Source organism: Phascolarctos cinereus, unplaced genomic scaffold, assembly GCF_003287225.1.
Source record: "Phascolarctos cinereus isolate Bilbo 61053 unplaced genomic scaffold, phaCin_HiC Scaffold_2;HRSCAF=192, whole genome shotgun sequence".
NCBI classification, from domain to species: Eukaryota; Metazoa; Chordata; class Mammalia; order Diprotodontia; family Phascolarctidae; genus Phascolarctos; species Phascolarctos cinereus.
Window position 1 is genome coordinate 221,945,612 of NW_027555625.1, and position 13,266 is coordinate 221,958,877.

Below are 13,266 nucleotides of genomic sequence, written 5' to 3' on the forward strand. Positions count from 1 at the left end.
AATTGCCAAAGCAAAAAAATAAAAAGAAAAATAAATAAAAAGAAAAAGAAAAAGACTTACTGAGAAAGCTTCATGAAATTCAAAAACGTCAATATCATTCAATGTTAAGCCTGCTTTTTCTAGCACTTTAGGGGTTGCATACGCTGGCCTGAAAAGAAAAAGATAGTGTCAACATTTCAACTTGAAAGGCAGCTTAGTATAGCGGGAAAGCACTGGACTAAGTCAGTTCAAATTCTGCCCAAGATACTTATCAGCTTTGTAACTATGGGCATATCCCTTCACCTTTCTGTGCCTCAGTCTCCTCATCTGTAAAATGAGGAGGCTGGACTTACATGGCCTCTAAAGTCCCTTCCAGGTCTCTATCTACGATCCTGTTTTCCAAGGCTGATTATACAGCAGTCCTCCTCACATAAGCTATGTTCTGGCCAAACTGAGTTTCTTGTCGTTCCTTGTGTAGAACAGTCTTCTCCTGCCTCCATGCCTTTGCCCAGGCTGTTCCTTGCACTTGAGTTGCTCTTATTTGCTCTTACCTCTCAGGACTCCTAGGTCTCTTCAAAGCTTAGGTCAAATGCCACATCCTATAAGAAGTCTATTCTGCTCCTCTAATTGTTAATGTTCTACTCCCTCACTGTTTTTTTATATATCTTTATTATATGCATATATACACATATCTCCTAAATCTATTTATTTTATATATATTCTAAATCTACTTATCTGTGAACATGCTGTTTGCTCTCTTCCCTCATCCTATCCCGAGTAGAATACAAACCCTCTGAAGGAGGGACTTCCTCACTTTTATATTTGTATCCTCAGAGCTTAGTACAGTTGCTCATGGTTATCACTTGCTATTACCTGAGTGATCAGAACTCCATGATGTCCAGAATCTACTTCACATGACATCCTCTCAAATGTTACAGCGAGATTTCCATTAGGCATTACATTCCCCTCCTTTTTTCTGTTCCCCACCATAATACCTGAGCCTGCCAATTAGAATCCTGGAGGTGCAAGGGGGAAATCTGTGAACACTTCCATTACTGTGCTGCTTGCTGCTTTGGGAAGACAACTGATCATATGTTATCCCCAAACTGTACATTTTATAGTCAGGGTGGTCCAAACACTCAGTTTAAGAAGATCCCCTACCTACCAATGGTTGTGGAGGCCACATACCAGCTCCCTTTCTCCTCTAGGTCACCCCTACCCTGAACCACCCAAACAACCGGACTGTCATTAGCCATTTGGTGTTTGATGTGGGCAAAATCATCCTTGCTGTTTCCTTCCACCGCTTCCTGCTCTCCCTTTTCTTTCTTTAAAAACTGGAACTGATGTAGGGAGCTCCCAGTGAAGTACTTCCTCTCCCAATGAGCATGTGCCCCTTTTCTGCAGCATCTAGTCTAAGGGCATTGCCCCCAAGGTCCCTGGGAGAATGTGACAGAGGCAAGACACAAAGCAGGGCCTTCCTGCCTCGGAGGCTGGCCCTCTCTCTGTCACACCCTGATGCTCTCCTCCTCCTTTCCTGGGTCAGTTAATTTCAACCCAGGACAAGGTTCTCCTGTGTCTACCCACATTTCTTTAGCCCTGTTCCTCCTCTTTCACTTTCTACTCTTGCATGGGCTCCCAGGAAGGATATTTCCTTCACCTCTGCCTGCTTTTGCTTTAGAGCCCCAAATCATGCAAGTCATGGCTCTTCAGCCTCAGAAAAGGGTTAGTAAAGACAAATTGTAAATTTAAAAATTAAATGAGATACATAAAGAAGTAATACTTGAAAAATGCTCCAACATCTCCTTCAAAAATGTATTAGTCTCCAGCTGAATCTCCTTTTTGTACAATTAGGCTTATTTTTCTTCAAGCACCACATATATACACATATGTATGGCTTTATTTAATGACTTGTATTGAATTTGTTTTGGTTAATTATTTACTTTTGTTTTGTTTAATGAATTGTATTGATAGTTCATTGGAAATGTCCAACATTTTATTAAAGATCCTACCTACTTCACAAGGATCAAAGATGATAATATAAGTGAAAAAACAGTATAAATTATCAAGTGCTATGCACATATATAGAGGGCAGTGAACACATCCTAATAGTGTGACCCCTGGGCCAGGGATGGGGAACCTGCAGCCTGGAGGCCACATGTGGCCCTGTAGGTCCTCAAGTGCTGTCCTTTGACTGAACCCAAACCTCACAGAACAAATCCCCTTGATAAAAAGATTTGTTCTATAAAACCTGGACTCAGTCAAAAGGCTGAGAACCCAAGGACCTAGAAGGCCACATGTGGCCTCAAGGTCACAGGTTCCCCACCCCTGTCCTGGACGAATAACTTAACCGCTCAATGCCCCAGGTTTGTCTGTAAGGCTAGAAATTATAGACAAGTCACCAATCTCCACTAATGGGGGAGTTCCCCACAATGACAGAGAATTCCTACATGTTGGTAAAATCACAAAACCAAACCACCCTGCTCCTCCCCCAGTTATATGGTGGAAGCATGGGTGTAAGAACATGACTTGTAGCACCATGGTTAATGTAAACAGCAAAAAGCAGCTCTATCCCATGAAGGTGACCATAGGCCACCCCTGGCACTACAGCTTCTTAGTTCTGTTTCTATATACTATATAGCCTGGCCTAAGGGTGGTATGGGGGCCTATCATTCCGTTCTCCCGCCACCAAGGACCGGTCTTGTGAGTAAGCTTCTCCCCATGAAATCTATTTACTTCCATGCTGGTGTGGACTGTCCCTCTTTCTTCAGTAGCAGTATTCTCTGAGAGATAGGATCACCCCTCAGGGTAGTCTGATACCCTACAATTGGCAGTATCAGGGCAGAACAGATCTGCCACCTCACACACCCAAAACGTATATATGGAATTATTATTCAATCAATAAATCAACAAACAGGCACCTATTATATATGTCCTACATATCAAGCACCATGTTAGGTGCTAGAGTTACAAAGACAAAAATGAAAAAGATACTTCCCTCAAAGAGCTCATATTCCACCAGGAGGAAGACTTCTCTCCCTCTCCCTTTCTCTCTCTCTCACACTTGAGATAAATAGATAAATACAAGGCAATTTGGGAGAGAGGCAAACACAGCCTCCAGGAGGGAGGGATAACAGAAAAGGCCTCATACACATGGTGAACTGTATATTAAACTTTAAAGAAAATAGGGATTGTAAAAGGCAAAGGTGAGGAGGGAATTCATTCCAGATATGGGGGAACAACATGTACAAAAGCAGAGAGACTGGAGAGGAAATGTCACATGTGAGGAGCAGCAAAAAATCAGTTTGGCCTATAGTCTATGGAGTATACGAATGGAGATGATGTGTATAGTTTTCAGCCAGGTTGTAAAGGCTTTTAGATACTATATGGATAACCCAAACGGCAAAAAAGGTCCAAAAAGCCAATAAGGAGAAGAATGCCCTAAAAAGCAAAATTGGACAAATGGAAAAGGAAGTCAAAAAGCTCACTGAAGAAAATACTTCCTTAAAAATCAGAATAGAGCAATTGGAAGATAGTGACTTTATGAGAAATCAAGACACTGTAAAACAAATCCAAAAAAATGAAAAAATAGAAGACAATGTGAAATATCTCACTGGAAAAACAACTGACCTGGAAAATAGATCCAGGAGAGAGCATTTAAAAATTACTGGACTATCTGAAAGCCATGATCAAAAAAAGAGCCTAGACGTCATCTTTCAAGAAATTATCAAGGAAAACTGTCTGATATAGTAGAACCAGAGGGCAAAACAGAAATTGAAAGAATCCACAGATCTCCTCCTGAAAGAGATCCCCAAAGGAAAACTCCTAGGAATATTGTAGCCAAATTCCAGAGTTCCCAGGTCAAGGAGAAAATATTGCAAGCAGCCAGAAAGAAACAATTCAAGTATGGTGGAAATGCAATCAGGATAATACAAGATTTAGCAGCTTCTACATTAAGGGACTGCAGGGCATAGAATATAATATTCTGGGGGCAAAGGAGAGGATACAACCAAGAATCACCTACCCAGCAAAACTGAGTATAATCCTTCAGGGGAAAAAATGGTCATTCAGTGAAATAGAGGACTTTCAAGCATTCTTGATGAAAAGACCAGAGCTGAATAGAAAATTTGACTTTCAAATACAAGACTCAAGTGGAACATGAAGAGGTAAACAGGAAAGAGAAATCATAAGAGACTTATTAAGGTTGAACTGTTTACATTCCTGCATGGAAAGATGATATTTATAACTCATGAGACCTTTGTCAGTATTACGGTAGTTGGAGGGAAAAATTATATATATATGTATATATAGATAGATAGATAGATAGAGGGCACAGGGTGAGTTGAAGATGAAGGGGACATATCTGAAGAATAAAATTAAGGGTGAAGAGGATTATACTGGGAAAAGAGAAAGGGAGAGGTAGAATGGGGTAAATTATCTCACAAAAAAAGAAAAGAAAAGTCTTATAGTGGAGGGGAAAGGGGAAGGGAGAGGGAATGAGTGAATCTTATTCTCATAGGATTTGGCTTAAGGAGGGAATAACATACACATCAATTGGGTATGGAAATCTGTCTTACTACAGGAAAATAGGGAGAAGGGGACAAGAGAGCAGGGGATGATAGAGAGGAGGGCAGATTGGGAAAGGGGTAATCAGAAGCAAACTTCTGAGGAGGGACAGGGTCAAAAGAAAGAATAGAATAAATGGGGGCAGGATAGGATTAAGGGAAATAGAGTTAGTTTTTCACAACATGTCTACTATGGAAGTGTTTTGCATAACTGCACATGTATACCTATATTGAGTTGCTTGCCTTTTCAATGAGGGTGGGTAGGGAGGGAGAAAGGGAGAAAATTTGAAACTCAAAAGTTTTAAAAACACATGTTTAAAAAAAATGTTTTCACATGCAACTGGAAAATAAGAAATATAAGAAATGGGGTATAGAAATCTATCCTGCCCTACAGGAAAGTAGAAGGGAAAAGGGGGAAGAGAAGGGAGGGCAGACTAGCGGAAGAGATATTCAGAATGCATGCCATCTTGGGCGGGGGGAGTGGCACGATGGAGTGAAAATTTGGAACTCAAAATCTTATAGAAGTAAATGTTGGAAACTAAAAATAAATAAATTTTTAAAAAATAAAAAAACAAAAAAATTAGAAAAAAATGTTAAAAATAAAAAAAATTTAAAAAAATAAATGCTATACAGAGGAGTTTGTATTTAATTATAGAGGTAATGGGGAGCCACTGAAGGTTCTTTAAATAGGGGTAGGGGTTGACATGGCAGACCTATATAGTCTGGAAGTATTTATTTGGCAGCAATATGGAGGATGGATTAGAGAAGGGGAAGACTGGAGAGAGGAGACCAATAGGGAAAGCCAGTCAAGGTGATAAGGATGTGAACTAGGGTGGTGACTGAGAGGAGAGAGAATCAAGGAACACTGGAATTGTGAGATCATGATTACTATTATTATACAATTAGTACCTAAATAGGTCATTTCTTTTTTTTCTTTCTAGGCAATTGGAGTTAAGTGACTTGGCCAGGGTCACACAGCTAGTAAGTGTCAAGTGTTTGGTCTGAGGCCAGATTTGAACTCAGGTCCTCCTGATTTCAAGGCTGGTGCTCTATCCACTGTGCCACCTGCTGCCCCTAAATAGGTCATTTCTTGAACTTAGAATCTGGCCATGTCACACATTCCTAACTAAATCCAAAGGTGATATTGCCACTTACCCCAGTAAAAGTTGATCTTTTGGATCTTGAGACACATACACAAAATCCCTAGGCAGAAAAACACTGTTAGTTCCAGCAATTAAAATGCAAATAGTAGATGACACAGTTCAACATTTCACTTTACCTTAAGTATGCTTTTGGTTTATAGCCCAAGGCCAAAGCTTTTTCTTCTGACATAATCAACATTGCTGAAGCTCCATCAGTCTGAAATAGTAAGCAGAAAGACAGTCCAATTCTTGGTCTCAATACTGAATGATTAGGTCACTTAAATGGGCTCCCTCAGCTCAATTGTTTATCTTGTTTCCGAATCAGGCAAATGATTCATATTGTGCCTACAGAACACTGAGAACTAGTTTATTCTCTGAATAGTGCTGTGCTAATTCCACTTGATAACTCACTTATCTAGTTTCATCCACCACTAAATTACAACCTAAGAACATTTTATAACCTTTTATCTGGGAGCTGGGTTAACAAAGAACAAAAGATGTCCAAAAAGATTTTGTTTCATCCATTAAAGACTTTTTAAAAAGCATGCCTTCTTTCACACATCAGATCAAAGCTCTGTGCTTTTGGTACAGAACACCGGGAATCTCATAACTCAACCCACAGCAGTGGTCCCTCCAGCAGCCCGAACCTTTTCCACATAGCTTAGGGTCTTTCTTTGAAACTGTCCTCTGCCCCTGTGTCTTCTAAGCAGTTTTTTTTCTCACTTCTAGGCTCTGCAGTGGTAGGAAGCAGTGATGATGGGAGTAGCAAGAACAGCTGAAGTAAGTCAGAAGCAGGAAGCAGAGGCTATTGCATGCATGGGTGCTCTTGAAGATGGCCCTGAGCTTTTAATCTGACATGCAATAACATCAGGATGCCAAAATGCCTACCTACATGGAGTCCTTACAGCACTTCAAATAAAACAGCTGCAGATGACAAGAGTTCAAATGGAAATGTCTCTCCATTATAAATTGTTCAAAAGTCAAAATATGCATCCTAGAGGATATCCCGGGTCACATTTTTATAGCTCACTGTTGAATACTATCTAGTCACATTACCATAAATTCAAAAGAACAGGCCACATTCTTTTGCCATACTACATTTCTGTTTATCAAATATTCCTTCAAATAAGCAGGCTGTTGGCTAGGGAATAGTAATTTTTTGGTGCTAGATATTCATTGTACATTGGAATTTGAAATGGAATTTGTCCCTTAAGCTTCCAAACTAAGTCCCTTGCTCGTCTGCAGTTTTACATAACACCAGAACTATCATACTCCTCCAAGGGCCCAGAAAACGCAGCTTTGGATTTGAAATCCCACACACATACAATCCGAACCTTTTCTCTTCCCTGTATCAAACCACACCATTTTGCAACCAGTGTGTACCTCCATGGGTCTGTGTGCTTATTATAAGAAATCTAAGGGGTTTTTTGAGGAGAGAGAATCTTTCATCTAACTCTGTTGTCCTCAACACCCAGCAGGCACTCAAAGTGAGAAGGCTGGCACAGAGTACATTAATTGAGATCAATGTGGCTCTCCAGCAGGCGACTTTGAGTTGGGAAATCTCGAAAGCAGATCACTGGCTAAGAGCTGTGAGAGACCTTTTCAAAGGCTATCTAGTCCAAGTCTCTCCTTTCACAGAAACTGAGAGAGCTAAAGTCATAAGGTCATACAAAATCAGAATTTGAACCCAGGTCTTCAGAAAAACCAAGCACTGCATACTATACTATCTCTCCACTAGGCAAACAGTTCCCTTGCTTATTAGATTAGAGGTATGGTGAGAATTTGATGCCCATTAGGCAGAAAGGGGAAAAAAAAAAAGAACAGTTTCAGGAGAGGGTAAAATTGTCAGGTTGATTCGTGGAGGCAAGTCCAATGACTTAAAATAAAGGGGCTACTTTAGGTAGGCCACCGCAGGTGGTGCTGAGAGCAGTGATTGCTCTGAGGTCCTTTGGAAGGATGGAAATCGTTTGGAAGCAGAGAAAACTAGACGTTGCATGAGTTAGGCTGCTCTGTGGCTGCAAATTATAATAAGGAAAGAGCAGCTAGCTCTGGATAAATTTCTGGCCCTTGGACCCATCCACCTTCCCACCCAATTTCTTACAGAAAATCTATAGCAGAGGAGTTTTTGATGGGATTTGGAACCCAAGAATCTGCTTCTGACAAATGGTAGACTGCGGGCAAGGAGGGGCAGAACACGTTTCCACATTTTCAGTTGGAGTAATTCTGAGGACAAGAGAAACTAAGTATTCTTTGACTCAGCAAAATTCCATTTGGGATCCTTCTCCTGAACTAAGGAATGTCTCTGTGGACTCCCCTCTACTTTCCTACCACTTCTGGGGCTGCTGAGGCAGCACTTGTTTCTTCTCAGAACTGCCTCCATTTCTATTTGGGTGATCACCTGAGAGACGAAAACTTTTGTTGTGTAGCAAATTAGTATAAAACTGCAATAAGTCTGAATCCACAGTTACATTTCTAATGAAGTTAGCTGAAGTGAAAATAACGATAACCAAAATTGAAGACTGAACTAAAAATTTAAAGGCAGTTTAGGGACGCTAAAAACACCTCACTTAAAAGGCAATAGTACTCCTACTCAATTTCTTCCAATAAAATGGAGAAATGTGGGCTAAACGAGCACAGTGAGGCAGAATCAGTGTGTCGAATAATGAGTATTGATTAATGGATCACTGTCAGCCTAGATCAAGAGTTCTTGACCTTGTCTCCATGAACTTGTTTTGTTTTTTAAAATATTCTGATAACCTCATCTCAATATAACTTGCTTCCTCAGTAACCTACGTATTTTATTTCATGCATTTTAAAAACAATATTCTGAGGAGTCAATAGGCTTCATCAGACTACCACAAGGGTACATGACACAAAAGGTTAAATGCCCCTGGACTAAGTAAGGTGCTGACAGCAAACTGCAGGGCTTGGTGACTGATTCCACCTTATGGAAAATTTTCAGCTGTAATTTGAACAAAGACAAGTTTAATAAATAGGCAAATGCAATAAAGTTAAGAGGACAGCTAATACGTTGAGTTACAATTAGGATTCAAAGTGATCTCATTAGGTTGTTGTAATGGCTTACAAATAAGAATACAACATTTTAACAGGGATGTATGTATTCAATAGAGCAAGGATTCTTAATTTTTGTTGTGTCATACACCACTTTGGAAGGCTGTTGAAGCTTATGGATCCCTTCTCAGAATAATGTTTTTATTGTTTTTAAACTTTTTTTTGGAATAATTTTAAAAGTATAAAGGACACAGGATTACGAAGAAAATCAATAATATTAAAACACAGTTATCAAATTTTTTTTGCCTTTTTGGTGAGGCAATTGAGGTTAAGTGACTTGCCCAGGGCCACACATCTAGCAAGTGTCATGTGTCTGAGGTCAGATTTGAACTCAAGTCCTCCTGACTGCAAGGCTGGAGCTTCGATCCACTGCGCCACCTAGCTGCCTCCCCTTTTTTTTCCAAAATATTTTTTAAAACCAATTTCACCAACCTCAGGTTAAGATTCCCTGATCTAGAATTACTACAATATAGTGGACGGAGAGCTAGGCTTGATGCCACAGATTTGGGTTCACATTTTACTTCTGACACTTACTAGCTCTGGGACCCTAGCTTTTTTGTGCCTCAGGTAATTCCTTAAATCAGAGATGATTGTTAAGCCATCCACTTTGATGGAAGGAGTTCCCAAAGCAGAATCTCCCACAATGAGACCCATCAAGTAAATGTATTCATACAACACCTATGCTGAACACTGGTTCAAAAAATCAGCGACCTAAGTATTGCACGGGGGAAGGCTTGGCCTGAAGGCAGTTAATGCATACAACACCTGGGAGTTTTTGTTATGTGACAAGAGTGTATCAGATGTTAAATTTGCTAACGCATTCAACCTGTATTAACAGTGTCCAGATGAGAGGAGGAAATTGTTGTACTAACTCTAGAACACTTGTATCTAGTTCTAGGCATTATATATTAAGAAGGTGATTGACAAACTGGAGTAAATATGAAAATCATATTATGTGAAGATGGCCTTTATTAAAGAAGCTGGGGCATTTAACTTGAAAGAGAAAAGGCTTAGGAAGGTGACTGACACCTTCAAAAATATGAATGGGGGTCCCAGTGAAGTTAGAGCAAACTTGTTTTGTGTTGTTCTAGGGGACAAAATTAGGACTGGGAGGTGAAAGCTGCAAGGAGGCAAATTCTGACTTCCTGCTCAGAGTTTCTATGATTCGGTAATAAAATGATCTTGATAATGACCTCAAATGTGTCTATATTTTGTACAGTACTGCTTTCCTAAGCCTTCACTGTACCATGAGCACGTGTGCACGTTTCAGTTCCATTTGAGATCCCTACCAGTCAAAAAGTACAAGAAATATCAACAAACACACATCGCGTGGTTACCAGAAAAGACGAGTTAGCAGCCGTGACTGTGCCATATGGTTTAATGAATGCAGGTTTCAGTTTTGCCATTTGTTCCATGGAGGAAGGACGAATGCCATTATCTTTGGAAACTGTATCTTTTCCTGTTTTTTTAAAAAAAAAGTATTTTTAACTTAAAGGAACACTAAGCATCAGATGCCATTTTGTAGACGAGAGCTTCAAAAATCACAAAAATATGAAATTTAGGCCAGGCTTAGCCAATTAACACGAGGATTTTTGTTAGACCTTAAGAATGAACCTATTTCAAAAAGAAAATAAAACACCAGGATGTTTGTGGAGAAACCTAAATTACTAAAGAAAAAAAAGTTCTGTTTCTTTTAAAGTTTGGATTATTAGGAATATAATTACTAATTCCACCACCTAAATCAGCAATCAACAAAGAGAGGACGTGCATCTGATATGTAAATAAATAGATAACAATTTATATAGCACTATGTGCTGGGCACTGTTCAGCATTTTGTAAGTATTATCTAACCTGATCCTCAACCCTGGGAGGTAGCTGATATTATTAACCCCCTTTCATAGATAAAGAAACTAAGGCAAACAGAGGTTAAGTGACTTGCCCAGGTTCACACAGCCAGTAACTGTCCAAAGCTGGATTTGAAGTCACATCTTCCTGACTCCAGGTCTGTGCCATATAGTCTGTTAGCCTAACAACACCATCAATAATACCACCTTATATTTATATAACGTAGATGCTTTCAAACAGTTGCTTGATCTCAAGAACCCTGTGAGATAAGTATGATAAGAATTATTCTGATTTACAGATGAGAGGTTAAGTACTTCAACAACATAAAGAGAATTTTGACAGAGCCAAAATTCAAACTCTGGTTTTCCAAATCTAGGACCATGCTCATTTCATTACACTACCTCCAGGAACACAGAAGGAAACAAGCATTGTAAATGTGGAAGGGATAAATTAATAATGGGTTCTTATAATCCCAAAATCACGGAGAAAGACTGAAACGAAATAGAGCTCTTCAGGTTTAAGATGCCGAGACTAGGAATTTCTGGTGGGATCAATATTTGATGTACTTCAAAAGGAAGAGTCTGTAACTAAAAATAAATTAACAAAAAAGAAAAGAAAAGAAAAGAAAACTTAGACATGACAGATCTCTAGTGATTACTGAATGAGAATGGAAAGCAATTTAGATACTCCTTATTTATACACCTACAAAAAACTGACCGTGTTCTAGGACAAAAAACTCACAAAAATGCATAAAAGCAGAAATACTAAACACATGACCTACTGATAACAATGAAATAGAGATTATATTAAATTAAAAAAAGGAGAGGGGGTGGTCTAGGTTGAGGAAAGGACTTGGGATTCTGCAGCTAGTTCTCATTCTGCATTCTCCTGTAAGAGAAAAGTCAAGTTGTGTTCACCTGGAACTGTGAAGGAGATAACGTCAGTGAGGAGTCCTTGGTCCTGGGCTTGCTTGGCCAGAGTGTGGGAACGGAGGGCATACTCATCCTGCTCCGTGCGGGAAACAGCGAATGCGGCAGCCAGTCTGTCAGCAGAATGGCCCATCGTCTCACTGGTTGAGAACTCAGCCACTGCAGGAAGCTGGGAAGAGAAGAATGGTGAGAGCGAGGAACTCTGATGACCATCTGACAGCAGCCACATAGCAACTGGTGGGGAAGAGTCCCACAACATGACTTTTGTTTATCTCTTTGAAGGACTATAATCTAAAGGTTTTGTTGGTTGTGTTTTATAACTGAAGAAACAGGAAGCTCTCTGAAAATCACAGAGTACATATGCTAAGAGTTTCTATGACAACCCAAACCAGCACCTGAACAATGAAGATCCTCAGCGTCTACTAATTTTTTTTTGCATGTTAAACTAAATAATTAAGCTTTTACTGTGGCCAACAAGATCTTCCTTCATGAGTGTTTAGCACACTCAAAGTCCAACCTTTATATTACTTCAAAGAAACTTACTTGACAATCAGAGGTCTCTCCAGAGAAGTTAAAAATCTCACCTCTGGTGCTAAGAAATTCAGTCTGAATTTAGAAGCTAGAGACAGTCGCTGACCCAGGGTCTTGGCCTTGTTAAGCTCAAACATCAGTTTCCTCATCTTCCTAGAATGTCGAATAGGGACATCTGACATTAACTCCACACCACCTGCCACAACCACATCATACTGGCCAGAAGCAATCAAACCAAAACCTACAGGAAAGGGTTAATAATGAGGGCATAAGATTCTTGTTCATAATGTATCATGATGCATTTAAATTTTTTTTAATCTGAACCTAAACAACAAATAATATGAGCATTTCCTTATATAAAGAAAACAGAAAAAGAGGATTATACATAAAAACTGTTAACCACTATGTACAGCTTGAGTTTCCTTTTAAATATATAATAAATGCAACATGGACCTTTCAAAGCTGTACTGCCTGTCTATGTTTCTTTCTATTTTCTTCTGTGCATCTGAAAAAAATGGTGTAATGAAATTCTTTTGTTTATGGAGACCCTGTTACCCTTCTTCCTCTTACCGATGCCCAAAATTGAAAAAAAAAAAAAAGAAAAATAAAATCCCTGTAACAAATATGCACAGTCAAGCAAAACAAATTTGCACAATGGCCATGCCAAAAAGTAGTTGCCTCGTTCTAGTCCATCACCTCTCTAGAAGGTAGTATATTTCAACATCAGCTGTCTGGATTGTCCATGGTCACTGAAACTGCTTACCAGGATATCAGAGGATCAGCACAGTAGAAAATGTATAATTAAATGTATTCTCTTTTTACAGAGCCAGCCAAGGTAATATTAAAAATACAAAATAAATTCAACACACTAGCAAAAAATGTGCTTCATGTGCACATGAGAAAAGCCTCCACAATCATCCAATTATTGATCAATCTCCCTGCCTCTAGACAATATTGAACTTAATGTATGCCAAATCAGACAAATGGATGCCTATCCTACACAAAAATCTCCATGGAAGATGATCTACAACTTTAGGACAAACAGGTGGCCGACATTTACTATGTGAGCAGATTTTTGTAGTTGGTGGACCTCGGTTCAAATTCTGCCACTGCTACTTACTAGCAAGCCATAAGATTTAGTACTGAATGGAAACCTAGATAATAATAGATGACATTTATACAACACTTTAAGGTTTACAAAGTGCT

At 39.3% G+C, this 13,266-nt stretch overlaps 2 protein-coding genes across 3 annotated transcripts in view; one reads left to right on the forward strand and one right to left on the reverse strand.

Moving 5' to 3' along the window:
• The window catches only part of ADGRF3 (adhesion G protein-coupled receptor F3), a 31,452-nt gene extending 24,817 nt beyond the window's left edge, over window positions 1-6,635 (forward strand). The window contains exons 14-15 of the mRNA XM_078149815.1: window positions 5,483-5,522; window positions 6,413-6,635. The gene's annotated coding sequence lies outside the window, so the exon portion shown is untranslated. The remainder of the gene's footprint in view (window positions 1-5,482; window positions 5,523-6,412) is intronic.
• Window positions 1-13,266, reverse strand: part of HADHB (hydroxyacyl-CoA dehydrogenase trifunctional multienzyme complex subunit beta) — a 60,680-nt gene that overhangs the window by 9,795 nt on the left and 37,619 nt on the right. For both annotated transcript variants that reach the window (XM_020983923.2, XM_020983922.2), the window contains exons 8-13: window positions 12,114-12,301; window positions 11,518-11,698; window positions 10,093-10,214; window positions 5,821-5,900; window positions 5,697-5,744; window positions 61-148 (exon numbers count right to left, since the gene is read on the reverse strand). In XM_020983923.2, coding sequence (XP_020839582.1) covers window positions 61-148; window positions 5,697-5,744; window positions 5,821-5,900; window positions 10,093-10,214; window positions 11,518-11,698; window positions 12,114-12,301 — 707 coding nt within the window. The remainder of the gene's footprint in view (window positions 1-60; window positions 149-5,696; window positions 5,745-5,820; window positions 5,901-10,092; window positions 10,215-11,517; window positions 11,699-12,113; window positions 12,302-13,266) is intronic.